Here is a 26869-nt window from a genome sequence, read left to right on the forward strand (position 1 = left end):
ACCAATTGTGCAAGTTCTCCCACTTAAAAAGATGAGAGAGGCCTGTAATTTTCATCATAGGTACACGTCAACTATAACAGACAAAATGAGAAAAGAAATTCCAGAAAATCACATTGTAGGATTTTTAATGAATTTATTTGCATATTATGGTGGAAAATAAGTATTTGGTCAATAACAAAAGTTTCTCAATACTTTGTTATATACCCTTTGTTGGCAATGACACAGGTCAAACGTTTTCTGTAAGTCTTCACAAGGTTTTCACACACTGTTGCTGGTATTTTGGCCCATTCCTCCATGCAGATCTCCTCTAGAGCAGTGATGTTTTGGGGCTGTCGCTGGGCAACACGGATTTTCAACTCCCTCCAAAGATTTTCTATGGGGTTGAGATCTGGAGACTGGCTAGGCCACTCCAGGACCTTGAAATGCTTCTTACGAAGCCACTCCTTCGTTGCCCGGGCGGTGTGTTTGGGATCATTGTCATGCTGAAAGACCCAGCCACGTTTCATCTTCAATGCCCTTGCTGATGGAAGGAGGTTTTCACTCAAAATCTCACGATACATGGCCCCATTCATTTTTTTTTTTTACACGGATCAGTCGTCCTGGTCCCTTTGCAGAAAAACAGCCCCAAAGCATGATGTTTCCACCCCCATGCTTCACAGTAGGTATGGTGTTCTTTGGATGCAACTCAGCATTCTTTGTCCTCCAAACACGACGAGTTGAGTTTTTACCAAAAAAGTTCTATTTTGGTTTCATCTGACCATATGACATTCTCCCAATCCTCTTCTGGATCATCCAAATGCACTCTAGCAAACTTCAGACGGGCCTGGACATGTACTGGCTTAAGCAGGGGGACACAGCAGGATTTGAGTCCCTGGCGGCGTAGTGTGTTACTGATGGTAGGCTTTGTTACTTTGGTCCCAGCTCTCTGCAGGTCATTCACTAGGTCCCCCCGTGTGGTTCTGGGATTTTTGCTCACCGTTCTTGTGATCATTTTGACCCCATGGGGTGAGATCTTGCGTGGAGCCCCAGATCGAGGGAGATTATCAGTGGTGTTGTATGTCTTCCATTTCCTAATAATTGCTCCCCACAGTTGATTTCTTCAAACCAAGCTGCTTACCTATTGCAGATTCAGTCTTCCCAGCCTGGTGCAGGTCTACAATTTTGTTTCTGGTGTCCTTTGACAGCTCTTTGGTCTTGGCCATAGTGGAGTTTGGAGTGTGACTGTTTGAGGTTGTGGACAGGTGTCTTTTATACTGATAACTAGTTCAAACAGGTGCCATTAATACAGGTAACGAGGGGAGGACAGAGGAGCCTCTTAAAGAAGAAGTTACAGGTCTGTGAGAGCCAGAAATCTTGCTTGTTTGTAGGTGACCAAATACTTATTTTCCACCATAATTTGCAAATAAATTCATTAAAAATCCTACAATGTGATTTTCTGAATTTTATTTTCTCAATTTGTCTGTCATAGTTGACGTGTACCTATGATGAAAATGACAGGCATCTCTCATCTTTTTAAGTGGGAGAACTTGCACAATTGGTGGCTGACTAAATACTTTTTTTCCCCACTGTATGTTTGGGGTAAATACAACACATCACTGAGACTACTCTTTTTATATTTTCAAGCATGGTGGTGGCTGCATCATGTTATGGGTATGCTTGTCATCGGCAAGGACTAGGGATTGTTTTTGGATAAAAAGAAACGGAATAGAGCTAAGCACAAGCAAAATCTTTGAGGAAAACCTGGTTGTCTGCTTTCCAACAGACACTGGGGGACAAATTCACCTTTCAGCAAGACAATAACCTAAAACTCAAGGCCAAATATATTCTGGAATTGCTCACCAACATTGAATGTTTCTGAGTGGCCTAGTTAGTTTTCACTTAAATCGGCTTAAATCTATGGCAAGAATTGAAAATTGTCAGAGTTTGAAGAATTTTTAAAAGAATCATGTGCAGATATTGCACAATCCAGGTGTGCAAAGCACTTAGGGACTCACAGCTGTGATCGCTGCCGAAGGTGATTCTAACGTGTATTGAGTCAGGGGTGTGAATACTTATGTAAATTAGCTATTTCTGTATTTAGTTTTCAATAAATGTGCTAACATTTCTAAACCATGTTTTCACTTTGGGGTATTGTGTAGATGGGTGAGAGAAAAAAATGTATGTAATCAATTTTGAATTCAGGCAGTAACACAACAAAATGTGGAATAAGCCAAGGGGTAGGAATACTTTCTGAAGGCACTGTATGAGTGTATGACTGTCATTCTCGCAGCTTTTGTTAGTTAAATGTGAAACAGCCTGTTGTTTATAATATGAAATAAAAGCAGCATTGTCTGCATAGACACTGACCTGTCTGACCTTCCCCTTTTTAGTCAACACATAGTCACCATCATCACTATGCAATCACAGACATGCATCTCTCTGAAACATGATATTGAAAACTACAGAAAGGTTGTAAAGTGTGCAGTTTGTTATTCATTGGTTGGAAATAAGTGCTCTATCACCATGTTATGCAAGTGAAGTGTTACGTTTGTGAATTTACATATGCTGGTTCGTCATTTGCATATCTGCTCTTGCTGAGGAAGTACAACTGATGCATTTTGATAAAAACCCTCCGTCTGGGGAACTGCTGCAGTGTAGAGAGACACACAGTGCAGTGTAGACACACACACACACACACACACAGAGAGCGAGCAAGATAATGTAGTGTAGACAGACAAAACACAAATCATACGTTGCATCTGGAATGTAGTGTTTTTCAACCCTGGTACTGCATGCCCACAGTGTCCACACAAACTGAAGATAAATATAAACGCAAATGCAAAGTGTTGGTCCCATGTTTCATGAGCTGAAATAAAATATTTCTCAAATGTTGTGTACAAATTTGTTTACATCCCTGTTATTGAGCATTTCTCCTCTGCCAAGATAATCCATCCACCTAACAGGTGTGGCATATCAAGAAGCTGATTAAACACCATGGTCATTACACAGGTGTACCATGTGCTGGGGACAGTTAAAGGCCTCGAAAATGTGCAGTTTTATCACACAACACAGGGAGCATGCAATCGGCATGCTGACTGCCGGAATGTCCACCAGAGCTGTTAACAGAGAATTTAATGTTAATTTCTCTACCATAAGCTGCCTCCAATGTCGTTTTATAGAATTTGGCAGTACGTCCAACCGCCCTCACAACTGCAGAACACGTACAGTGTATTCGCACTGTATCTACACACAATAACCCAAAATGACAAAGCAAAAACTGGTTTTTATATATTTTTTGCACAAAAATTCAAAATTAAAACCCTTTACTCAGTACTTTGTTGAAGCACCTTTGTCAGCGATTACATCCTCAAGTCTTCCTTAGTATGATGCTACAAGCTTGGCACACCTGTATTTGGGGAGTTTCTCCCATTCTTCTCTGCAAATCCTCTCAAGCTCTGTCAGGTTGGATGGGGAGCGTCAACCCACAGCTATTTTCAGGTCTCTCCAGAGATGTTCGATCAGGTTCAAGTCCGGGCTCTGGCTGGAACACTCAAGGACATTCAGAGACTTGTCCCGAAGCCACTCCTGCGTTGTCTTGGCTGTGCGCTTAGGATCATTGTCCTGTTAGACTGGGGCGAAGGTTCACCTTCCGAGGTCCTGAGCGCTCTGTAGCAGGTTTTCATCAAGGATCGTGCCGTACTTTGCTCTGTTCAGCTTACCCTCAATCCTGACTAGTCACCCAGTCTCTGCCGCTGAAAAAAATCCCGAAAGCATGATGCTGCCACCATGCTTCACCGTAGGGAAGGTGCCAGGTTCCTCCAGACTTGACGCTTGGCATTCAGGCCAAAAAGTACAATCTTGGTTTCATCAGACCAGATAATCTTGTTTCGCATGGTCAGAGAATCCTTTAGGTGCCTTTTGGCAAACTCCAAGCGGGCTGTCATGTGCCTTTTACTTAGGAGTGGCTTCCATCTGGCCACTCTACCATAACGGCCTGATTGGTGGAGTGCTGCAGAGATGGTTGTCCTTCTGGAAGTTTCTGCCATCTCCACAGAGGAACTCTGGAGCTCTGTCAGAGTGATCATTGGGTTCTTGGTCACCTCCCTGACCAAGGCCCTTCTCCCCCGATTGCTCAGTTTGGCCGGGCAGCCAGCTCTAGAAAGAGTCTTGGTTGTTCCAAACTTCTTCCATTTAAGAATGATGAAGTCCGCTGTGTTCTTGGGGACCTTCAATGCTGCAGAAATGTTTTGGTACCCTTCCCCAGATCTGTGCCTCGACACAATCCTCTCGGAGCTCTATGGACAATTCCTTCGACCTCATGGCTTGGTTTTTGCTCTGACATGCACTGTCAACTGTGGGACCTTATATAGACAGGTGTGTGCCTTTCCAAATCATGTCCAATCAATTGAATTTACCACAGGTGGACTCCAATCAAGTTGTAGAAACGTCTCAAGGATGATCAATGGGAACAGGATGAACCTGAGCTCCATTTCGAGTCTCATATCAAAGGGTCTGAATACTTTCGTAAATAAGGTATTCCTGTTTTCGCTTTGTCATTATAGGGTATTATAGGGTATATAGGGTGATGAAGATTTGTATTTATTTAATCCATTTTAGAATAAGGCTGTAATGTAACAAAATGTGGAAAAAGTCTAGGGGTCTGAATACTTTCTGAATGCACTGTATAACCACGCCAGCCCAGGACCTCCACATCCGACTTCACCTGTGGGATCGTCGGAGACCAGACACCCGGACAGCTAATGAAACTGTGGGTTTGCACAACCGAAGAATTTCTGCACAAACTGCCAGAAACCGTCTCAGGGAAGCTCATCTGCGTGCTCGTCGTCCTCACCAGGGTCGTAACTGACTTCAGTGGGCAAATGCTCACCTTCGATGGCTACTGGCACGCTGGAGAAGTGTGCTCTTCACGGATGAATTCCGGGTTTCAACTGTACCGGGCAGATGGCAGACAGCGTGTATAGCGCTGTGTGGGCGTGTGGTTTTCTGACGTCAACGTTGTGAACAGAGTGCCCCATGGTGGAGTTATGGTATGGGCAGGCATAAGCTACGGACAACAAAAACAATTGCATTTTATCGATGGCAATTTGAATGCACAGAGATACCGTTACGAGATCCTGAGGCCCATTGTCGTCCCATTCATCCGCCGCCATCGCCTCATGTTTCAGCATGACTAATGCACGGCCCCATGTCACAAGGATCTGTACACAATTCCTGCTAGCTGAAAATGTCTCAGTTCTTCCGTGGCCTGCATACACACCAGACATGTCACCCATTGAGCGTGTTTGGGATGCTCTGGATCAACGTGTACGACAGCGGGTTCCAGTAACTTTGCACAGCCATTGAAGAGGAGTGGGACAACATTCCACAGGCCACAATCAACAGCCTGATCAACTCTATGTGAAGGAGATGTGTCGTGCTGCATGAGGAAAATGGTGGTCACACCAGATACTGACTGGTTTTCTGATCCACGCCCCTACCTGTTTTTGTTAATGTATCTGTGACCAACAAATGCATATCTGTATTCCCAGTCATGTAAAATCCATAGATTAGAGCCTAATGAATTTATTTCAATTGACTTATTTCTTTATATGAACTGTAACTCAGTACAATCTTTAAAGTATCCACATTCTTTCTATATCTCTCTCTTTCTTCCTCATTACGACACAGACAGTGAATCGCTGAACGAACATACATTACATTTAGACAAGTGAACTCATAGTCACCGCTAGGCTACTCCTCCCGCACACAAACACACACCTCCCTCTTCTTTATCTAAAACAGGCTAACAGGAGGCTAACTCTCCTAGCCTTTCATCTACAGATAAATCTGATGTATCACTGACAGCCCTTCTGTCCACACTTAGCGTCAATGCTAACGCTGTTACTGATGACAGGGCTGAGGTGTGTGTGTGTGTGTGCTCTGTTTGTATGGACACTGTGTGAGATAGAATTTTGAGATAAATGAATGCTTAATTTTTTCTGTGTGTTTGATTGTGTTTTGACTTTGTGTGTGTGTCGTGAGTGATGTTTTCATTGCGCTTATTTCTAAGTATCTACGATTAATTTAACCTTGTTTTTCCCTTCCTCCATCCCTCCCCTCTGTTGTTTACAGGGAATTTGAAGAATGTGGTTTAAGAGCGGAGTCTCGTTTCCAATCAGGGCCTCCTGGGGTAATGAACACGCACACACACACGCCAGGCTGATGAAGACCGTATGTTGGAGCTCCATCCTTTGCCAACGGCGAGGAGAGGGAGATGTTGGAGTGTGTGGGGGTGTGTGTGGAGCAGGAGCGATGTTGGAAAACATAACTTGAATGTTTCTAGGGGGACGTTTTATTGTAGGGGACGAGGAGGAGGGTAGGGTGCTGATGTTGCCGGTTTGCTGTTGGTCTGTTTCCGTTTGTCTTTGTATAATGTTTTTAAACTGTGGGGAGGAGATTCGGGTTCGACTAGCCATGGACCAGACAGAGAATTTCTGCTCCAAAAAATGGCTTCCAGGGCCCGTATTCACAAAGCGTTGTGAGTGCTGATCTAGGATCAGAATTTGAAGATTATTTTAGCCTTTTAGATCATAATGAATAAGATTGCATGGCCCAGAATTACTACCTTGTTCCTTTTTGCTTCTAAATTGTCAGTCTAGAACCTATGCTATGGGTGGTTTGTAATATTAGACTTAAATGTGTACATATTTAGGCGTGGGAAACATGAAGGGCGGGCAGGGGTGGTATGGGGATATGTTAGGTAAGATTTGTGCTAAACGAGTAAAGCAGACATGTCAGGGGCTCGTGTTACCTCTTTAGCTGCTTCCCTGGTGCTGTATGTTAACACCCCCCTGGGGTGAGTTTCCCAAAAACATAAAGATCATCTTCAGCATTAAGGTAATCTTACACCCATATAGAGCATCCCGACAAGAATGTTGATGTTTTATGATCTTAGTGCTAAAAATGATCTTTACTACATGAGTGCAGTACTTGTCGGGAGCTTTATATGGTTGTTTTTTTACACTGAACAAAAATATAAACGCAACAATTTCAAATATTTTACTGAGTTACAGTTCATATAAGGAATCAGTCAATTGAAATAAATTCATTAGACCCTAATCTATGGATTTCACATGACAGAGCAGGGGCTCCACCCACTGTGGAGCCAGGCCCTGCCAATCAGAATGAGTTTTTCCCCACAAAAGGGCTTTATTGCAGACAGAAATACTCCTCAGTTTCATCAGCTGTCCGGGTGGCTGGTGTCAGACGTTGAAGAAGCCGGATGTGGAGGTCCTGGGCTGGCGTGGTTACACGTGGTCTGCGGTTGTGAGGCCGGTTGGACGTACTGTACTGCCAAGTTCTCTAAATTGATGTTGGAGGCGGCTTATGGTAGAGAAATTAACATTCAATTCTCTGACAACAGCTCTGGTGGACATTCCTGCAGTCAGCATGCCAATTGCATCTGTGGCATTGTGTTGCATGACAACGCTGCAAATATGTGGCCTTTAATTGTCCCCAGCACAAGGTGCACCTGTGTAATGATCATGCGGTTTAATCAGCTTCTTGATATGCCACACCTGTCAGGTGGATGGATTATTTTGGCGATGTAGAAATGCTCACTAACAGGGATGTAAACAAATGTGTTCACAAAATTTGTGAGAAATAAGCTTTTTGTGCGTATGGAACATTTCTGGGACATTTTATTTCAGCTCATGAAACATGGGACCAACACTTTACATGTTGCGTTTATATTTTTGTTCAGTGGCATGTCAATCTGATCTCCTGTCTAATGAAATATTTTACACAGAAGCATGGGGCAAAATTGATTTCAGTCCTGTTCAAACTGCATGTTTTACATTCAACTGTAAGTACATTCGGAGTGTAGAACAGTTTTGTATCATTTTGCTTTTGGTTTCACAAAAGTACAACTTTTTTTATGGTTCACCTTTGCCTTCTATATGGTGTAAATAACATTTTATTAAAAAATATATAATACAAACTGAGTGTGTTGTGGTTGTCAAATTGTCTGTCTTTTTTCAATTACAACATGAGCTTCAATCAGATCCAGTATAGGAAACTCCCCAAATGTAGGTCTGTGTCCCAAATGACACCATGTTCACTATAGTGCACTACTTTTACTTTTGACTAGAGCCCTATGGGAATAGGGTGCCATTTTGGATGCAGCCTAGGGGTGGGGAATCAGTGGGTTCCATGTGTGGAACAGAAGTTCTGTAATGTTCTGGGTGATCTTTATGGATTTCATTTAAACATCATGACCACAACCAGAACACACACACACACACTCAATCTCACACACCGACAAACACACACACGTTATGGATTCTGTGGTCAGCGTTGTGGTTTTCCTCAGAGTGCATGTGAAACAGACTGAGTTTCACTTGTTTATGGGTTAGGAGGAAAGACTAAACTGATTGAAACCATCTCGTAAACAGCTCCATGACAGTATATTGCACAAAGACTCAGTAGAAACTGATGAATTTAGACATGAGAGTAGGGTAGTTCTGTCTTCCACCTCCTCCCCAAACCCCACTTATTATGACATTGCATGGAGACCAGAACAAGACAACTTCAGGGCCTAGGGGGCTGGATTCACAAAATATTTGAGAATGTCTTAAATAACTGTTTCCTTAATTGTTTCTCTATTTAAAACTTATTGAGAATTCCTCAGATTTCTTAAAGACATTTTAGAAAATCTGGCATGGTATTTTTAGATTGGCAATTTGACCAAATAAAGGGGGCCAAGGCCAGAGGGCCAAATTATCAGTCCTTTGCCAACCAAAAATAAATTTCTCAATCCACCTTATTTAATGGGCTTTTTCTCATTTGGGGAAAAGTCCGTCCTCCACCCCTCTCTCCTCCATGACCCAGAAACCGATAAGTGGTCAGGTCATGGACAATTTGTTAGTAGGTACCTTTCATCAAGTTGTCATTTGCTGAAGAGTTTTGAAATCTGCCACACCCCCTTTGAATCAGCTTTTGTTTTGTTGGAGGAGAAAAGCATACACAAGTTTAAAAACAATATGTTACTTATTTATCATTGTGTCTTTAAAATGTCCTGCACAACTAACTTAATTTGTTTTAATCACTTTACACATTTATTTTGGGCTCCAAAATAATTTAACATAATTTAACAGATTAAGTGCAGTGATGTCTAGAAGGGATGCCACTAATGTCAAAGTGATGTCAACTTGCATATTCAAGTCACATCCGAAATCATTTTGGCATTTTAGCTAACGCTAACATTTTTCCAAACCTACTACCTTAATTCTCCTAACCTGCTGCTTAAGTTCTCCTAACCTTCTATGAAAAGTCACTTCTGACAATGGGGCATTCCATCTTGTCAAAACCATGACACGCGAGTGGAGGAGTCTCTTTCATGCAAGCACATTTTCGTCCACGTTCCCTCTCCTCGCCCATCACCTCGCCCATCACCTCGATTACCTTTGACCTTTTTCAAAAGGAAGCGAGAGAGGACGAAGGAGTTGCGCAAATCCAATTGAGAAAATGCATGGCTACCAGACACACCCTATCTGCCTGACAGCTTCACTAAAGAAACTCTCAGAGCCTATAGAGTATAGATTAGAACGTTTCCTCTCCCCCCAGCCTGAAATCAAACTCCCATCTCTCTATTCTCCATTCATGCTGTTGAATAGCACACCTGCCTGCCATGTCCTGTATGGCGATTAGACTGCATTAGGACTTCCCAACGACATTTTATGCAAAACATAATGTTTCCCTCCATAGGATGTAATCATTGATTTGAAGACGACATCAGTTGACCTTTTAGATGAATGATCAATTGTTTTGTCATTATTAGATACCTGTTTGCTTTAGGGCTTAGGCAATAATATAACTAGGCTTGCAAAAATGATCTCAAAGTTGAGATGTTGAACATTTCAAGCTGACGTTAATGTACTTTTACGTCGGTCGGTCTGTTTTTACCCGTTTTGTCTAGTTTTACATTCAAGAGGGAAATTGAAAACCTTTCGTCTCATTTGCATAACGTTTTCCGACCGGGGAGAAAGAGGACTCCCTGTACTTCCATACATCATGCTCGAGCCTCATCTACATGAGAACTGTCCCCGCGCACTGGCGGGACTTGATCACAATAAAGACAGATGCTCGCGAGCCTTTATGTGGTTAACTGAAAAGGAATTAAGGCGCGTGGTGTTTTAAAAGAAGGTGCCTTGGCTTGGCTTGTTTTCTTTTCTCTGACAATATTGAGATTAATTGTTAAGAATCAATGCATGAATGAACAGAGGATCTTAAAAAAGGTTGTGCAATCAATAGGTCTAGGTTGATATGACAACCTCGAATTTTGGGAAATGTTTAGGTCTATATCCCCTGTCATTCTTTTATTTTAGGATGACATTTTGGAGTTATTTGACCTATAGTTGTAACAGAGGACATTTAAATATAAAATAGGCCTACCTAATTGATGAGATAGCATCAGCGGGGTCTGTCTAGGTGGGCTAGTGTGTGTTTGTTTATGCGCGTGTGTGTTGGCCCACACTGTTTTCTATTTTGGTGTCTGAGTCCTGTGAACATTTTATTTTGTGCAAATCGTCAGTTATTGTTTCAAGTGCATTGAGGGGTGTTGGGGCTATGCATTCCCTCGTGAATGATAATCAGTGAGATGGCTGTTGAGAATAGAATAGGCCCTAGAATAGAATAGAACACTATTTGATCTGTGATTGTAGAGAAAGGCGCTCGCTCTTGAGAATAAAGAACATCTGCCTCAGTAGAGCGCTTTCATGACGGGCACACGGAAACTGTGGAAATTTAACCGAACCGTTTGTTGGGCGATAGCCGTTGTGCGTCAGTCCAATTCTCTTTATACTCTTGGCCGGGATTTTGATGCTGTCCAGCCACAAACGCACTTCGCCGGCGGCTTCTTGAGGGTCAAGTGTGTGAGAGAGAGAGAATAATCCTTTAGATGCAGTAACAGCACCATTGAGGGAACTCTGCCGGAGTCGTCCAGTCTAGAGAGAGAGATTGAGAGTGAAGGCGAGACGCTGCACGGGGACAATGTCCTGCTCCATAACCGTTTACTTTATGGCTACAGTTTAACAGGATCTAACGGATGCATTGCTAAATATAGACAACTATTGATAAACGTTTTAATTGACAACAAACAGTTACTGGTGTGGTTTTGCGAGTTGGAGTTGATTTGGGTGCATTTGACTTCTCACCAATCCTCTCCACACACGTGCTGCGCTGAACGTGGTTTTCTAAAAGGTTTGTTCTTGCCTATATACATTTTCTGTTAAAGCTATTTGGAAGTTATGCGTTAGGCCAATGTTTATTTGACATTGCCCATGGTTTTCTTTGCTCTTTGTTTTATTTCGCAGAGCAATAAGGCAGAGCGTGCACTTATTTGCCAAGCACTTGTCAATTAACTTTTCCTAATGTATTTATTTTATTTTTACAGTTTTCCGATATACATTCTGAAGTTAGCCTACACCCTCAAATTAAATACATTTTATGCACTATTTGAATGATGACTTATAACACTACTCAATAACATTAATCTCCAAAAAGCCTGGTTTTGACAGTTATTGAGTCAATTTGACCAAATCTGCAAATGGGGCCAATTTTTTTGGGTCACAAACATTAGTAGGTCTATATGTGTTATGAAAAGTAGGTTATAAGCTAATGTAATTTTATAGGCTGATTTTAAATATCCTTTCTGCATTGTTTCCTCCATCCCAAAGATAAATGTGTTGATTCAATTAAAACGAGGCTATGCTGAGCCTCAGCATATGGTCAAGGTGTGAATGCAGATTGACGTTTCAATTTTCTCGTCACGCATGGTAATTGTGTAATTGACACCCCCGTTGTTGTGTAGAGGGTAGAAGCATACTATGCTCTCTTTCAGGTCCAACCCACAAGTCCACCGGGAGACCGATATGATTAATCAAATTACTGAAAACCTGTTCCAAGTAACTTCTATTGTAATTGTCTGACATCATAATGTGATTACATTTTAGTCATTTAGCAGACGCTCTTATCCAGAGAGACTTACATGAGCAATTAGGGTTAAGTGCCTTGCTTAAGGGTACATCAACAGATTTTTCACCTAGTCGGCTCGGGGATTAGAACCAGCGACCTTTCGGTTACTGGCATAACGCCGCCCTAGTTTATATAGGCTAAATAAACTAGCCTTGCTAATTGAATAGCCTACCTTTGTATCAATCAACAGTTTCAGTCTTATTGGCAATAGGTTAAGAAGCAGTTTAGTGAGAGAGACCTACCACTTCAATAGGCTCTGTTGGAATATTTTCAAAACGCAATTCTTCCTTCTTTGAGGAAGGCCTAATCACTGATATAGATGGAAGGATATTTGAACATGGTCCAGTGTCTCGCCTTCCTCCTGTCTCTGTCTTCCCGTCAGCATCAGTGTAATAGAAAGCTGTTGTGTTGAGGGACCATGTGCAGTCAGTCTGCCTCTGACAGTAATCAGCCAATGAATAATGAACACAAAGGACCAGAGAACACACACACAGTGGTGAATACCAAACAGCTGTCAATGGCAGGCTACAGAAGATGACGGGTGTGTATGTCTGTCCTATAGGCCCAGTGCAGCTGTATGCCTGCCTGTAGCAATTATCCTCTCCCTAAATATGGGCTGGGGCAGGAAGGGGGTTGGAGGAGTGTGTCTCGGGAAGGGGGGGGGGTCCAGTGGATCAGCACATATAATTAAGCGATTAACTGCCTAAAATGACAGCCTCATGACTACACGTGTGTGTGTGTCCCTCTTTCACACCCACATACACACTCCTTTTCTCAGGGCGATATGTATGTTATCATGTGACTCGGACCTCAAAGAGTCTGTTGTCTTTTAACCCTATTATAAACCCCAGGCAACCAACCAGACAGTCAGTCAGTCAGCTCTCTCTGAGCCTCTATGGCATTTTCATGGTTCATTTATTTAATTTACTTAGTCTGTATCCCAAGTTCCCAAACCTTGGTTGGTTCTGGTCTAAAGTAGTGCATTATAAAGGGCCTAGGGTGCCATTTGGGATACAGCCCTTCTCTCTGCAATGTAAAGAACAATAACTCAAAAAATATTTTGTTTGTTCGTGTGACCCACCAATTAAATAAGACAATAATTTTTAGCTGGGACGCAGTCTCCAGTCTCAATCCAATATTTGGATTAGGATACTTAGTGGGTCGTCTAGTGATAAAAATTGACTTCAGGCTGTTAAAGCAAAGCAAGTGAGTCTTATCATCACTGTGATCCAGCCGCTATTATGTCATATCTCTTATCAGAACCTTGTATGTTTTTAGTACTCTTATCTCTTTCGCCTTGTGTAGTGTCCCTGTTTGATGACGTTATTGTAACACCATCTTTTCCTCTTCCTCATTCCCAGGCATCCCCGGGTGATGACCTCACTGCTGTTCTCCAGCCCCACCCACGTCGTCATGAAGGACCGCGAGCTGCCGTCATCCTCCCTCACCCTCCTTCACTACCCAGGGACGGCGGTACCCGTCAAGACACCCGGGGGTGGCCCCTTACCCCCCACCTCCACCTCTCCATCCCTCTCCAAACCCCAGCCATTCTGCCTGCAGACCCTCCAGACCGGCCCTCACCTCCTCGCCAGCATGCAGCTCCAGAAACTCAACTCCCACTACCAGAGTCTGGCTGGAGGTATAGGTGGTGGCGTAGACTCGGGGCCCACCTCAGGACCTCAGAGGGGGTTTGGGGCCTCGACACTGGGCTCGGCGGGGCAGCTGGTGGGGGGTACCCCTGGAGGTGTTGTTGGGAGGAACCAGGGCTGTGGGGGGATTATTGACTCTGACCCGGTGGATGAGGAGGTGCTGATGTCGTTGGTCGTAGAGCTGGGGTTGGACCAGGCTAACGAGCTGCCTGAACTCTGGCTGGGACAGAACGAGTTTGACTTCATAGCGGATGTACCTGCCAGATGCTGACCCGCCCAAATGGAGGGATGAAAGGAGGGGATCTGTGTTCTTTCCTGTTCATTACTCTCTAGGTTGGATTGACAGAAACTCTGATGTCCCGGCTGGGTGCTCACCCAAACACACGAAACAATACATATTTTTTTTCTTTTGGGGTCACCCTCTCTGTTTTTCTCTGAAGGACAAGTTATGGACACAAACTGACCCAACAAGCATGCTGTTCTCTTGTTTTTCCTCTGTATCCCCCTCTAAATTTCAAAATTTTGAAGGAGAAAGGGTAGACACAGGGTCTTATGTTTTTGTGTGTGTCTGTGTCTCACAGAAAATGCTATAATGTTACTGAGGGAACCTGTGCATTCCAGTGAATCCTCTTTTTACTTTGCAGAACGCAAATTACTCTGAAGCAGAGGGTTTAGGGTTGCAAACGCCCACATTTCCAATAGAGACCAAAGAGGACAAAACCTTTTAGGCAAAGGACAACTGCTTGGCAGGGCCCACCCTATCTATATGTAATAGTAGGGAAAACACTGAGGGATAGAAATAGCCATTCAGAGACAAAAGCCTTTTACCTAAGCCTCAGGCCTGTCTGTCAATTTCACTGTACGTCCCATGGGCCTCCTTACACACACTCACACACCGGCAGAAGGATGGATAGATGGTATTATGATCCGGTAATGTAGTAGCAGCCGTGAAACTGGCACTTGTCACTTATTCAGTTACCCCAACATTTTAGGAGAGTTCAGAGGGTTTGGATGGGACACCAGGGTGTGTGTGTGTGCCTGTGACATAAGACAGACATGACAGGAGGCATCAGAAGCCTGTGTAGTCTCCGTGAACCGGTGTAACCTGACCTGTATGGTGCTGACAGTGTCTGTATCTAAATAAATGAATGAGTCTCAACGTCCGTGGTCTTTGTGTACCTGGTAACTCTGTAGGTGAAATGAATCATAGTTTCCCCCCCCTCTGTCTTTCTCTCTGTCTGTATTGTAAGTCTCTTCATCTTTCTCTCCTCTCTCTCCACCCCCTGTCCCTGTCTCTCTCCCCTGTGCTCCCAGATACATTACTACCTACTCTGCTGTTGTACCGTCAAAGTCAATGAGTACATCCCAAATGGCTCTCTATATAGTGCATTACTTTTGAACAGGGCTCTATGGGCCCTGTTCAAAAGTAGTGCAGTGTGTGTGTGTGTGTATACATACACTACCAGTCAAAAGTTTGGACACACCTACTCATTTAAGGGTTTTTCTTTATTTTTACTATTTTTTACATTGTAGATTAATAGTGAAGACATCAAAACTATGAAATAACACATGGAATCATGCAGTAACCAAAATTGTGCAACGTGTGTTACACAAATCAAAATATATTGTATATTTGAGATTCTTCAAATAACCACCCTTTGCCTTGATGACAGCTTTGCACACTCTGCATTCTCTCAACCAGCTTCACCTGGAATTCTTTTCCAACAGTCTTGAAGGAGTTCCCACATATGCTGAGCACTTGTTGGCTGCTTTTCCTTCACTCTGCGGTCCAACTCATCCCAAACCATCTCAATTGGGTTGAGGTTGGGGGATTGTGGAGGCCAGGTCATCTGATGCAGCACTCCATCACTCTCCTCCTTGTTAAAATAGCCCTTGTACAGCCTGGAGGTGTGTTGCGTCATTGTCCTGTTGAAAAACAAATGATGGGATGGCGTATTGCTGCAGAATGCTGGGGTAGCCATGCTGGTTAAATGTGCCTTGAATTCTAAATAAATCGCATAGTGTCACCAGCAAAGCACCCCCACACCATAACACCACCTCCTCCATGCTTTACGGTGGGAAATACACATGCGGAGATCATCCATTCACCCACACCGCGTCTCACAAAGACACGGCGGTTGGAACCATAAATCTCAAATTTTGACTCCAGACCAAAGGACAAATTTCCACCGGTCTAATGTCCATTGCTCGTGTTTCTTGGCCCAGGCAAGTCTCTTCTTATTGGTGTCCTTTAGTAGTGGTTTCTTTGCAGCAATTCTACCATGAAGGCCTGATTCACACAGTCCCCTCTGAACAGTTGCTGTTGAGATGTCTGTTACTTGAACTCTGTGAAGCATTTATTTGGGCTGCAATTTCTGAGGCTGATAACTATAAATAACTTATCCTCTGCAGCAAAGGTAACTCTGGGTCTTCCATTCCTGTGGAAGTCCTCATGAGAGCCAGTTTCATCATAGCACTTGATGGTTTTTGCGACTGCACTTGAAGAAACTTTCAAAGTTCTTGAAATGTTCTGTATTGACTGACCTTCATGCCTTAAAGTAATGATGGACTGTCGTTTCTCTTTGCTTATTTGAGCTGTTCTTGCCATAATATGGACTTGGTCTTTTACCAAATAAGGCTATCTTCTGTATCCCCCCTACCTTGTCACAACACAACTGATTGGCTGAAACGCATTAAGAAGGAAAGAAATTCCACAAATTAACTTTTAAGAAGGCACACCTGTTAATTTAAATGCATTCCAGGTGACTACCTCATGAAGCTGGTTGAGAGTGTGCAAAGCTGTCAAGGCAAATGGTGGCTATTTGAAGAATCTCAAATATAAAATATATTTTGAATTGTTTAACACTTTTTTGCTTACTACATGATTCCATATGTGCTATTTCATAGTTTTGATGTCTTCACTATTATTCTACAATGTAGAAAATAGTAAAAATAAAGAAAACCCCTGGAATGAATAGGTGTGTCCAAACTTTTGACTGGTACTGTATGCATATATATATATGTATGTGTTTCTGTGTATGTGTGTGTATATGTATATATATATATAAGTATGTCTGGAATAGTGTGCCATATAGGACACACACAATCTATTACTTCATGAGGGTTTAGGTTACATTTAATGTGGCGGTTAAAGAAGGGTGACTTTTTTTGTTGTATTTTTTTGGGGGGTCGGGGGGTGGGTCAAATTGTGAGAACTGAAGGCTAATTAATGATAAACTAATGATTGAGTATTTGAATCATTTTTTTTTTTACAGTACCTGTTCAGAAGACTGTTAAGAGATTTCCTCTTAATAAAGATAATAAAGAAGAAAAGTTCCCATTGACTAAGTTCCCAGGTTCCTAGTCTGAGTCACATGGCATCAACATGCTTTATTCACCATGTGATAAGTTGGTGTTTTTACCATGCGAGTTAGTCAGTCAGTAGGCTACATATCTAAACAGGGTCCTTATTGTTTTGTAGTTTTAGTTGCTGGGATCACTTGATTGTAAGAGAGCACGAGTGTGTGTCTGTGTGTGCGTGCATGCTTGCATGGGAAAGTATTCCTGTATGTTACCCTTTAAGTCTTAAGTTTTGACTCCAAGGAAATGCAAGATAACTATGTTAAACACCAACTTATTTCCTAATCAGAAACCATTTGAGCTTACAGACTAGTAAGAACATTTACTTTCATTAAATGTTGTTTGTTTTGCTTTCCTTATGACATTTCAGATATTTTTGTGATTGTTTTATTTTTGTTTTAGCTCGAGAAACACTTCTTGCTATTGATTTTATAAAGGAACAAAATAATGTTGGCGAAAAAAGTATATTAAATACTAATGAATCACTTGTCTAGTAGATACTGCACTGATTATATGGTCCTACGTTTCTCTCTTTAAATCACACCTTTTGAATTGAGGCCTTATTTTAGAAAGGGAGAGGGCCCTATGTTTATTTATATATCTCTTTTCTTTTTCTTTTTGAAATGACTGATGGAATCATAACTGAGGTTGATTTTTGTTTTAGCACTTTCTCTCTTTGCATCTCATTTGTATCTTTATGAAAATATGTACTAGATCATATTTGAATGCTTGTATATTTGTTACTTCTCTGCATTTGGGGGAAAATAAAGAATACCAACCTGACTCGTCTTTACATTTGTCATTACTCCGACCAGATTCAACATTTGTACGTTATTTTAGTTCATTCAGTCATAAACCCTTGATTGCTGAAAACGGTTCACATTTTATTAGAACATGTCGCCATCTAGTGGTGACTTCTAAAGAATCAACAGGTCACGCAAGTCTTATAATAAAAGGAAGATGGGCGGTTGGCCTATAGCAACAAAACACAGAATATTCATAGGCATGATTAGAGAAAAATCAGTCAAACTTATAAAAACACACTATTGATAGGCTACAACAGACATACACTGTTGCATGTTTATTGAGGGCCAGGGGTCAAGCATAATGCGGTGCCTTTGTGTAAGTCCTTAACTTGTGTAACTATGTGAAGATAAATTGAGTATACACTTAAAACATATGAAAGCAAGCTGCCAGAGAGAAGGACGCCACTAGTGACATTTGGCATGGGAATAGGGAACACATGCGCCTCAGAACGGCTTTATTATCTCGCGCCGCATAAGCTGAAAGGCTCTGTCACGCGCGCTGACATTTCCTGAAAGAGATGGCAAAAGGACATCTGAGAGGCTCGGAGAAGACAAAAACACATAGGCTACAGTACATACCAACATTTATTTGTTTATTAGGATGAAGACATGTAGGCTAGACTTGCGAATCAAGATCATCAATATTATGAAAAGTTGTTCAACTGTGTGTGCGTTGCTTAGGCCTATTACATTTTGAGAATATAGTAGTGAACGGAGTAAGCGGGAAGCAAACCCAGACCTCCGGCGTGATAGGCAAACATCATACACATCACGCCAATAGGGTTAATACACTTGGTGAGAATTGTAACATGGCTCATATAGCGAGGATCGCTACTCTATGATTAATTTGAAATATATTAAATATTTACAATCATATAAGAATCAGTGAGAGCCATATCAGTATTTGTACCATTCAATACAATAAAAATACAGACTTTATTATGTGTAACTGGCCTGCTAAAATAACCATCTTCCGTATTTTTAACAAGTTCAAGGAACATCCAGTTGCAGTTATTCTCCTCGACACAAGAGAGCGGACCATATAAATTCCGCTCTGTTTGTCCCTCGTCATGCACAGTACTTGGTGTTATTTTCTAAGGCCTGAAAGTGGGAGGTCCTTTTCCCCGCAGACTCCAACATGGTGAGCTGTGTTTCCGAACGATTCTCTCCAGAATCATCGTCAAACATCACTTTTTCTGAATATAATATCGCACATAAAACTGTGACGATTTGAAAATACATACATTTTGCGATGGTTAATCCCTGTATTGAAATAAGAAGTTATGTTTTGGTCTATGAAACTATATTCGAAAAACGGACTTATTTGGCATTCGGAGCCAACGGCTAGCTAGTTAGCGTCAATGCTGCCCATTTGAACCAAATGTTTCTGCTACCACAGCTTTTATGTTAAAGTCTATTTCTAAAGTGTATACCTGTCCGTGGCAATTGAGCACAAACCTTTTCCAGAGAGAATTGGGTAAAAAATAAACCCGGTTTATTGTGCTTTTTTTCGAGTAGGCCCTAGTCGAAATACCGTGTAGGAAATGGCTAGCTTGAATGCTAAACTCTGCTAGCCAGACAGGTCGCATGGTGTCTCGAATGAAACTGAGCTGTCTGTCGTTGTTGGGCTGTTGCTTGAAAGTTTAACTACATTCTAGCTAGTTGAGTTGACCAGTTATTTTTGTGGTTACTAGGCACGAGGACCGAAGAAGCACCTGAAGCGCGTTGCAGCGCCCAAGCATTGGATGCTTGACAAGCTCACCGGAGTGTTCGTAAGTACAATTTACTTCATACCTAAATGGTGTTAAAACCACAATGTTACCAGCTAGTTGCAGATTATTAGCAAAATGGAGGGGCATTCATATCTATGGCCTCGTCACATAGAAACGACTAGTTCCTGCATATATGTCTGGCAGCAAAAATTGTGCGGTAACGCTTAACTCTGTGCATAACGTGGATTTGTCTTTCTGAATATTCTCTGGTGTATGGCGAACCACCTGCAACTGAACATACATTTTTTTTTTAAACACACGAAGAAAGTATAGGCAAGAACAAGTTCGTTGCTTCTGACCCTTTCTATTAGCCAAGGTATAACTGTTAATATTGAATAATTCAAATATCGCCGTTTTAATGCATAGCTATCTTCCTGTGTAGTTGTCTGCCGTCCCTACATTGTCTATAGCGGTCATTGTTTACTGCTCATATAGCAGTTAAAATAGCACGTCCTATTTTCTCCTCTGTAGGCGCCTCGTCCCTCCACTGGTCCCCACAAGCTGAGGGAGTGCCTGCCCCTCATCATCTTCCTCAGGAACCGTCTGAAGTACGCCCTGACCGGAGACGAGGTCAAGAAGATCTGCATGCAGAGGTTCATCAAGATTGACGGCAAGGTCCGCACTGATGTCACCTACCCCACTGGCTTCATGGGTGAGTTGGGTTTGATGAGGGGTGGGTGAGGAAGGGATGGGGTGAGTATGTTTTGAATGAGGAAGGGAGAGGAGTATAGTTTGCAGTGATGTCACCTTCCCAATTGGCTTCATGGGTGAGTCTGACTAGGGGATAGGGGGATGCAAGGTGTGGGTGGGTAGGTGAAGGATAATGGGAATGGAGTGAGGGGATGGGAAGGACTGGAGGGTGCATTTGGGGTGAGAAGGGGGAGGGAACTGTTCCACTCCATGCATGCTTTCACCTAGCCAGTGACTAGAGCAGGAAATAAAGAGCAATGAAGACAATCTTTGGTTTTGATCAATGAGCTGAAAAAAATCTCACCAATACCTCTAAGAAGTTCTGAGCTCTAACTGAAAGTAGGGATGCATTTTCTAGTATTTGAACAGGTTATAGGACATGTAGCCCCTTGTTGCTGTGAAATTACATTTGTAAATGTTTCCAGTTGTAGTTGGGCTGTTGTGATGGGCACATCACATTGGCTGTAAGGCACTGAACTGACTGAAAGCTTCTGCTATAAATGTCTATAGAATGTTGCACTTGGGAGATGCCATGCTTAGTGATTGGAGTGAGTTTCATTTTGTTGTAGTTAGTCTGGGCTTTTGGGGGTGGAGGCTTATGGTGATACCTTGATCACGCTTGTCAAATTATTCCTCACTTGTTTTCTAATTTGGTGTTCATGGCTTCTGGTTAGATAAGTGCACCTCACACCAGATGGATGGACATCTGTGAACCCACTTCAAGGAATTTAATCTCTTTTTGGATCTTCACCCATAACCCCCTTGGGGCTCAGGCATACTTGTACACACACCAGTAGACATTCACTCTCATATACTCAAATATTTTCTCAGGCACACACTCCTTCATATACACCCCACCAGACTTTCATGCACACACCATCTTGCACGCACACACACTTCCATAGCACCTTTATTCCTGCCAAGAGAGTAATGATGGTGTTGTGATTAATTTCCCAGGCCAGGTGAAGCCTCACAGTATGTAAATGCAGACCATGTAACACCTCTCCTTCAAGGCTAGCTCACACACTACTGTTAGAAAAACAATACAGTGGGATGTTAGCCGAGCCATTAATCTACAATGGAGTGGCTTTGTCACTGGACCATGCCCTCTCCCTCATTGGTGCACCACAAGGCTAGATCACACACCTTGATGGCAAAACGGTGTGACCCCTCTGATACCCAATGGAGTCTAGAGGAATTGTATAGTGCCCCTCCACCAGTCTTAAGATTTACCAGTCTTTAGCTAGCTAGCTGATGTACAATGGAATGAGTTGTATTGTGCTTTTTACTAGTATCTGACCTGGGCGGCAGGTAGCCTAGCGGTTAGACCGTTGGACCAGTAACCGAAAGGTCGCTAGTTCGAATCCCGAGCCGACAAGGTGAAAAGGGAACTTGATGTTCCAGGGTCGCTGTTGATAATGGCAGACCCTGGCCGTCACCCCACTCTCCGAGGATATCTCAGGAGTGGGATATGTAAAAACAAATGTCCAATTCACCCTTATTAATACGCACTTGTACATGTGTGAAATAGGACAAATCTAAGCACCTACCTAATTATTACTATTATGAAGGGACTATATATTGTTGGGTTGACTGTCATTCTGACTACAGGTATCGGAATTGTGCGGTGTCATTTTGTTCCCAGTTATGAGAATTTGATCCTGACTGACAGATTGTGTATTGAATTTGGTCTGATGCTGACTATTTTGTTTTAGCTCTGCTTTGACAGACAATGTTGTGATGTAGTGTTGGCCTGTTCTGGATTTGATCATTGACACGAACTGGTGTTGTCTGTCTGTAGATGTGATCAGCATTGAGAAAACTGGAGAGCATTTCCGTCTGATCTATGATGTGAAGGGACGTTTCACCGTTCACCGCATCACCGCTGAGGAGGCCCAGGTACTACACACACATTGTCACACATGCTTGGGAGTCTAGTAATTCACAGCTCAGGCCTAACTTTTTAAACCAAGCAGTACAATATAATGTTCTGTATGGAGGGAGCAATGAAGAGTCTTTGGTTTTGACCAACGATCTGAAAAAACTCACCAATACCTCTAAGAAGTTCTGAGCTCCAACCAAAAGAATTGAATGAATCCTAATGTGAAACGGTTACAAATTCAACCTTTTGTGTAAATGCCTAGCGCGATTTCAGTTGGAGTACTTATGCTTGTTTATCATATTAGGATTTAGGCTCCAAAACCAAGCTGTGAATAACTGCTGACATGTAAAACATTTTTGGACTATCAACAGTGGACTAATGAAAAGAGGTTCTAGTGGATTTTCCTTTAAATTAAGCATTTATATTTCAGAGACTAGGTTTGGGATGCCCTGCAATAACAATCACTCACTTTCTCCTCTCCCATCCCCCTCATCACCTCCCCCTCTCCTTCCCTCCAGTACAAACTGTGCAAGGTGAAGAAGAACCTCATTGGCACCAAGGGAGTCCCCCACCTGGTGACCCACGACGCACGCACCATCCGCTACCCCGACCCCCTCATCAAGGTCAACGACACAGTCCGCATCGACCTCGCCACCGGCAAGATCACAGAACACATCAAGTTTGACACAGGTAACATCACAGTTAACAATATATACTTTTAAAGTGATTGAAAGGGAAATTAATACCTGTGAGGAAAGCGGTCTTAAGGTTAGCGTGTTAAGATTTTTTTAAATTGTTACATATCAAATCTATTAAGGGAGTGGGTAGTAATATCTATGGTTTGTGTCTTGAAAAATTATTAGGAAAGCAGGATAAGTTACAGTGCAGCTTGTTCAGTCCTGTTATGTTCCCCCTGCACACATCAACTTGTTTCCTACTATTCCTATCTGTCTTGCATCCCACGGCTTGCAGGGACGCTTGGTCTCAGACACTGTTAGACAGGCATAGTAACTAAATTTAAGATTTTGTGTAGTCTTGCTTATCCCATGGTAGAGGGTGACATTTTCTTCAACGGTGAATGTAGAACTGGATGTTTGACTCATTTTGACAGGTTGTAGGAAAAATAAATTGTGAAACGCAAGTCTGTTCATTCAGACCATTGGATCCACTAAGCACCATCTTTGAAACTTTCTGCAGATTTGACTGATGCAAAGCAACAATGCTACATTTTAGTCATTTAGCAGAGTGCATACTTTTTTTTTTCTCGTACTGGCCCCCCGTGGGAAACTAATGCACAACCCTGGCGTTGCAAGCGCCATGCTATACCAACTGAGCTACCCAATCAAACTTGGCATACTTTTGAAGCGCAGTCTTTATCCTCATCTCTCTTCCCTCTTCTCCCTGTAGGTAACCTGTGCATGGTGACCGGCGGTGCCAATTTGGGGCGTATCGGTATCATCACCAACAGGGAGAGGCATCCTGGCTCGTTTGACGTGGTGCACGTCAAGGATAGCGCTGGAAACATCTTCGCCACCAGGCTTGGAAACATCTTCATCATTGGCAAAGTAAGCAGAGGAGACTCGTACACGCACACTCAAACACATACCTGCACATCCACATACACACATGAACTACAGACACCCTGACAACACTGCTCATCCCCTCCATTTCTTGACACTCATGTAGTTGCTCAGTACTCATGTGTGATTGTACGGCGGTAGAACAAAGCCAATGCTATGTCTTCGGTACCAGTGTGTTATTGTCTGCTGGTTCTATCCTCAATCGCTGGCACACTTGACAATGATGAACAGTAGGTTTACCAACCATCCTAAACCATCTAGGCTGCAGACAACCATTGTGGAGGGACACAATGACACATTGGTCCTTACCCTGTAAGCAGTCTATGGACAACGTATGACAGCTATCCACGCTTTGGTTTAGTTTCCCTGGCACTGTTTCTACATGCTAATGTTCAAGTATTTGTGACACAAATCCCATTTAAGTCATGGGACCAATGTAAGCATTTTTCGCACATGTTCAAATCATCTAGAAGTGATGTTGAGCTTCACAATACATTTTTGATCAGTGGTCTCCAATCTTAGCATGAGAGCTACTTAAAAAAATAAATATGAAACATGTCCAGTGCTACTCATTATTTTCTAGCTTTCAAATAGGCCCGTTGTTCTCCTCTTCCCTGTGTCCATAATATACAAGAGAAAGTAGTGCACTGTTTTCTGACATTATACCTGGTAAGATAATGGTTAATAAACAACAAAGGGGTGGCAATGTGTCCGGAAGAAAACAAACCATATTTAGATTTGAGTGTAATTCCCCTTTAATTGCACATCTGGCCATTTAATTGTGCATCTAGCGAGTGTGTAATGTGCCGGTCTAGCGACAGTTCTGTACTGCTGCTGCTCGTTTCATGGCAAAATTGGCAAATAATAGATACACATGATAAACTTAATCATGATATACTTCTGCCAGGTAAGCATTTAACATAAAATAAATAACAGTGCATTTAACATTTATTTGAGAAGGTTTTGGGGAAAGTATTTCTGTCAACCCACAATACTGTTATCACATCAACTGGTTACACACAGAGCGATAAAAGGGCCCACCACACAGACAGACCGGGGCAATATTGCTGGAAATTAATGGGCAGATATTGTTAGGTTTGGATTTAGAAGAAAATCGTGGCTAACCAGGGATGGGATAATGTTGCGTTGAATAGATAGTCGCTGGGAGCTTGCGGTGTCTGATACTGATGAGATTTGTCTGACAGTTTGCGGTGGAACACGTGAAAATTGCATGTACTTTCAGAATTGTTTGGCGAGCTACTCATAGGTGGCCTGTAAGCTACTGGTAGCTTGCGATCGACCTGTTGGATAGCCTGCTTTTAGGTACTTCTAGATGATTTGGACATGATGTGCGAAAAATGCTAATATAGGTCCCATGACTTAAATTGGATATGTGCCACAAATGCTAAAATGTTAGCATTTGGGGACTGCCATGACAACTAAGCCAAAGCATGGATTCATACCTTGTCTGTAGACTGCTGACAGGGAAAGGAAACATGTAATTTGGGTGAAATATCCCTTTAACACAAGTACATACTACAGCCTGATCAATTTATCGGTCCCACGCATTATCGGCAGGTTTTGGTCTTTTTAGACTAACATCAGTATTTGTCACAGCTAAGATGAAATGTTCAATTTTCCTAAGAACCAAGGTTAATTTTTATTGAAAATTATATTTTATCCACTTACATTTGACCACTTCCTGTGTCATGTTTGTAGATTCCCTCTTTACCACCTTTCTTTTGTAACATCTTCTGTTTTCCCTCCTCTTTCTCCCCACCCCCCCATATCTCCAGGGCAACAAGCCGTGGGTGTCCCTGCCCCGTGGAAAGGGTATCCGTCTCACAATCGCTGAGGAGAGAGACAAGAGAATCGCTGCCAAGGCCGGCAGCAGCTAAGTCCTATATGTAGGTCTAAGCATCTTGGCTTTGAAATAAAAACAATGTTATTTACAACAAAATCCAACCGCTGACTTGACTATTGTTTTCCATGTTGATGTTAGTAAATTATTTGGTTTGTAAATGATTTGAAAGACTAGGGAAATGTGTTTTGATGGAAAATTAGTCAGTTCCTTGTCAACTAGTGAGAGGCCTGTTATTTACACTGCCTAGTGCTTATGTGATCATAACCTCACTGAACATTACAGTATGTGCTAAGCATGTTGTGATCATTTACACTTAAACACGTTGTGTATTCACATTCACTAAAACCAGGTTGTGTGTGTATATGGGCATTCAATCTTCGATCAACATTGTCATGCACTGGAAAGTGTGGTTTGGGTAATGTTGGACATATGGCATGTTATTGCTGCTGGTCATTATGGGACGTCTTCCAGTTTTCACCTTGCAGAAGACTATGAAGAGGGCTGCAATCAGCAATGGTAGGGTTCAAGCTATGGCCCCACAGTGCCACCATCAGGAGAAATTGGACACATCGCTCTAGGGTGAGCTACACTGGGAAAATTATTTTTACATTTTTAGTCATTTAGCAGACTCTTATCCAGAGAGACTTAGTGAGTGCATACATTTTCATACTGGCCCCCCGTGGGAAACGAACCCACAACCCTGGCGTTGCAAGCGCCATGCTCTACCAACTGAGCTACAGGGGACTTACATTTAAAAGATTATACTGCGTTGGAGTTTAAATAAAGAAATGGGTCAATTGAAGAGTTCATAAGGATCTAATCTATGGATTTCACATGACTGATAATACACAACTGGGGGGGTTGTGGATCAGAAAAACAGTCAGTGTCTGGGACTCCCGAGTGGCGCAGCAGTCTAAGGCACGGCATCTAAGTGCTTGAGGTGTCACTACAGACCCCTGGTTCGTTTCCAGGCTGTATCACAACCGGCCATGATTGGGAGTCCCATAGGGCGGTGCACAATTGGCCCAGCATTGTCGGGGTTTGGCCGGTGTAGGCCATCATTGTAAATAAGAATTTGTTCTTAACTGACTTGACTAGTTAAATACAAATATATTTAAAAAATAGTGTGTTAGCATATGCCTCTTGCAGTGCAACACATCTCCTTCGCATAGTGGATCAGGTTGTTTATTGTAGCCTGCGGAATGTTGTCCCACTCCTTCAATCACTGTGCGAAGTTGCTGGATATTGGCGGGA

General features: G+C 42.5%; 3 protein-coding genes and 3 non-coding genes across 6 annotated transcripts in view; all 6 read left to right on the forward strand.

Annotated features, from left to right (window-relative positions):
- The window catches only part of hdac8 (histone deacetylase 8), a 45510-nt gene extending 38282 nt beyond the window's left edge, over nucleotides 1-7228 (forward strand). The window contains exon 11 of the mRNA XM_041882634.2: nucleotides 6112-7228. Coding sequence (XP_041738568.2) covers nucleotides 6112-6134 — 23 coding nt within the window. The 3' untranslated portion in view covers nucleotides 6135-7228. The remainder of the gene's footprint in view (nucleotides 1-6111) is intronic.
- A 3572-nt stretch (nucleotides 7229-10800) lies between these two features.
- Nucleotides 10801-15080, forward strand: LOC121572733 (cbp/p300-interacting transactivator 1). The gene is made up of 2 exons (XM_041884755.2): nucleotides 10801-11238; nucleotides 13374-15080. The coding sequence occupies exon 2, from the start codon at nucleotides 13387-13389 to the stop codon at nucleotides 13930-13932; it is 546 nt and encodes a 181-aa protein (XP_041740689.1). The 5' UTR covers nucleotides 10801-11238; nucleotides 13374-13386; the 3' UTR covers nucleotides 13933-15080.
- Nucleotides 15081-18901: 3821 nt separating this feature from the next.
- On the forward strand, nucleotides 18902-25716 carry LOC121571267 (40S ribosomal protein S4). Its single transcript, XM_041882635.1, has 7 exons — nucleotides 18902-18968; nucleotides 19522-19599; nucleotides 20071-20251; nucleotides 22091-22188; nucleotides 22690-22861; nucleotides 23579-23736; nucleotides 25548-25716. The coding sequence occupies exons 1-7, from the start codon at nucleotides 18966-18968 to the stop codon at nucleotides 25647-25649; spliced, it is 792 nt and encodes a 263-aa protein (XP_041738569.1). The 5' UTR covers nucleotides 18902-18965; the 3' UTR covers nucleotides 25650-25716.
- On the forward strand, nucleotides 20544-20619 carry LOC121573137. Its single transcript, XR_006002001.1, has one exon. It is a non-coding gene; the product is annotated as a small nucleolar RNA SNORD61 (small nucleolar RNA).
- On the forward strand, nucleotides 22293-22364 carry LOC121573138. Its single transcript, XR_006002002.1, has one exon. It is a non-coding gene; the product is annotated as a small nucleolar RNA SNORD61 (small nucleolar RNA).
- Nucleotides 23833-23967, forward strand: LOC121573135. Its single transcript, XR_006001999.1, has one exon. It is a non-coding gene; the product is annotated as a small nucleolar RNA SNORA57 (small nucleolar RNA).
- Nucleotides 25717-26869: the final 1153 nt, after the last annotated feature.

Source organism: Coregonus clupeaformis, chromosome 8 (assembly GCF_020615455.1).
Source record: "Coregonus clupeaformis isolate EN_2021a chromosome 8, ASM2061545v1, whole genome shotgun sequence".
In the NCBI taxonomy this organism is placed as follows: Eukaryota; Metazoa; Chordata; class Actinopteri; order Salmoniformes; family Salmonidae; genus Coregonus; species Coregonus clupeaformis.